At 43.6% G+C, this 2,020-nt stretch overlaps 2 protein-coding genes across 2 annotated transcripts in view; one reads left to right on the top strand and one right to left on the bottom strand.

The window, feature by feature from the left end:
• Positions 1-978, bottom strand: part of LOC109856762 — a 4,169-nt gene extending 3,191 nt beyond the window's left edge. The window contains exon 1 of the mRNA XM_020432393.1: positions 413-978. Coding sequence (XP_020287982.1) covers positions 413-801 — 389 coding nt within the window. The 5' untranslated portion in view covers positions 802-978. The remainder of the gene's footprint in view (positions 1-412) is intronic.
• LOC109856763 (apoptosis-resistant E3 ubiquitin protein ligase 1) overlaps positions 1-2,020 on the top strand; it is an 87,334-nt gene that overhangs the window by 71,042 nt on the left and 14,272 nt on the right. The window contains exon 3 of the mRNA XM_020432394.1: positions 1,625-1,781. Within this exon, the coding sequence (XP_020287983.1) occupies positions 1,625-1,781 (157 nt within the window). The remainder of the gene's footprint in view (positions 1-1,624; positions 1,782-2,020) is intronic.

The following is a 2,020-nucleotide window of genomic DNA, read 5'->3' on the forward strand; positions in this document are numbered from 1 at the left end:
TCTATTATTTATAATAAAGGAGTAATTATTGAGTAAATCAGGCCAATCAGCGCCGACCTTTAGCCAGGCGCACGTCAGTGAGCCACGCGCCTGGTGTGTGTGAGCACTCCGCGCAGTTCACTGACGTGTGTCTGGCTAAAGGTGGGCGCTGATTGGCCTGATTTACTCAATAATTACTCTTTTATTATAAATAATAGAAAAAAATGGTTCAGGATTTTTCGACTCAGTTTTATTCCTTCTACCTGCCTACGAGAGATTGTACGGCAATTCTGGGACACCCTGTATACACACACACACACACGCGTGTTTTACGTGTTTATATTTTTTGTTTAAGCACCGCGTGCTCAACAATGTTCCCAGGATGGAAGGTCAAATGACGTAAAGAGAAAAAATAATAATTCACGTAACGTACGGCTGCGGTTCCGACTGTCCGATTTCTTTGGTTGGATCGCTCTGGTTGTCTATCTTATGGTCGTACAAATGATCGGCGAGCGTGATGGGATGTCTGCAAGTAATGGGAACGTGGCAAATTTTGCACAACACCACGTGCGTTATGCAACGTTTGTTGAATTCATTCATCACCCAAAGCGGATCCGAGCTCATTCTCGTGTAACTATCGACGTCGCAATTATTTCGAAGATCGTGCCAATGATGATCCATAAAGTGACGATAGAGATCCGACGTCCTCGTACATTGCAAGTACAAATGGCAGTGCTTGCATTCCACCATAGTTTTCGCTTCCGTTTCCACAAAATATTCCCACACCCACTTGCAGACATCCCAATTGTCGGAGAGATTCATCGCTTGTTGTTCGTCGCAAATTTCGTAATCGAGAGAATTAGAGGAGAAGCTTTTCCGTTACGTTTCTCGAAGCCGAACTTCGCGCACAAAAGAAAAGTCTATTCCCGCGAGAGGAGCGGCGTCGTGAGAACATCAAGGAAACGAACACGCGCTCACAGTGCGAATGCGTGAACACACGCGTTGTGTTCGATCACATGATCTCGATCTCACGCGCCGACGTGGTCTCAAAACCGGTTAGGGAAGGGCATTTTTCTCTCTTGAAATTTGAAATATTTATTTTTTACACAGTAATAATATGTGCAATTTGTAAACAAAAAAAATTTATTTTACATACATCGCACGCGTTTCTCTCTCGAATGTTTAAAATGTAATTTTGTATATTTTATTTTATTCTCATTTTTCCTCGAACTCTTATGAAGTGTACACGCGACTGTCAGATCCACCGCGCATGTGCGAGATACGTCTCGGAAAATTTTTTTTCGACCGGAAAACGGAAAATACACTTTCCGCCATGGTCATTGGCTGTTCACAGAGGCCGTGAACGCAAAGATCCGCCAGATGTCTTTTCGGAATGGGAACAGAATCGAGAGATCGATCCGTCGAAAGCGCGTGATCGCGAGCCTTTCGACACGCGAAACCTACCTCGAGTTATTCAACTCCACTTTTTACAAAAAAAAAGCCAATTATCTTCAAAATACAAAAAACGTTTGTTTGGAAGAAAATTTATTTTCTCCGATATTCGAATTTATTTATTTGTTTATTTATTTTGTTGTTGTTTTTTTTTCTATTATCAAGCGTGCTTTTTGTTTTCTTTCGCGAACAGGCATCTCGACCCTCGCGAGCTGCGGCGAGGTCGACGCGCTGCCCGAGTTGCCGGCGCAAGATGAGGAACGTCTGCAGCGTGCCGCGCGTCTGCTGCAGCAGAGACTGGTGCTACGTCAATGGCTGACGGATCACGGCCTACAAAATTATTATCAAAGGTGAGAACAAGGTCAAACAGGATAGTGTCTTCAAGAACCTCGCGCGTTGCCGACTGCTCGGACTGCTATCACAAATAATTGTCACGTTATTTTGTTATTTAAGGACGTTCTCCGACTACAGTGGTTAGCAACCTAAATACAGTGGTTGGCAACCTAAAATATCTCTTCTCATGAGTAAGTTTGTACTGCTGTAACAAAGTTAAGTTGAGCTATTCAGCACTGCTAAGACCCGCTTACTC

This window comes from Pseudomyrmex gracilis, unplaced genomic scaffold, assembly GCF_002006095.1.
Source record: "Pseudomyrmex gracilis isolate BER0280 unplaced genomic scaffold, ASM200609v1 scaffold_133, whole genome shotgun sequence".
Classification (NCBI taxonomy): Eukaryota; Metazoa; Arthropoda; class Insecta; order Hymenoptera; family Formicidae; genus Pseudomyrmex; species Pseudomyrmex gracilis.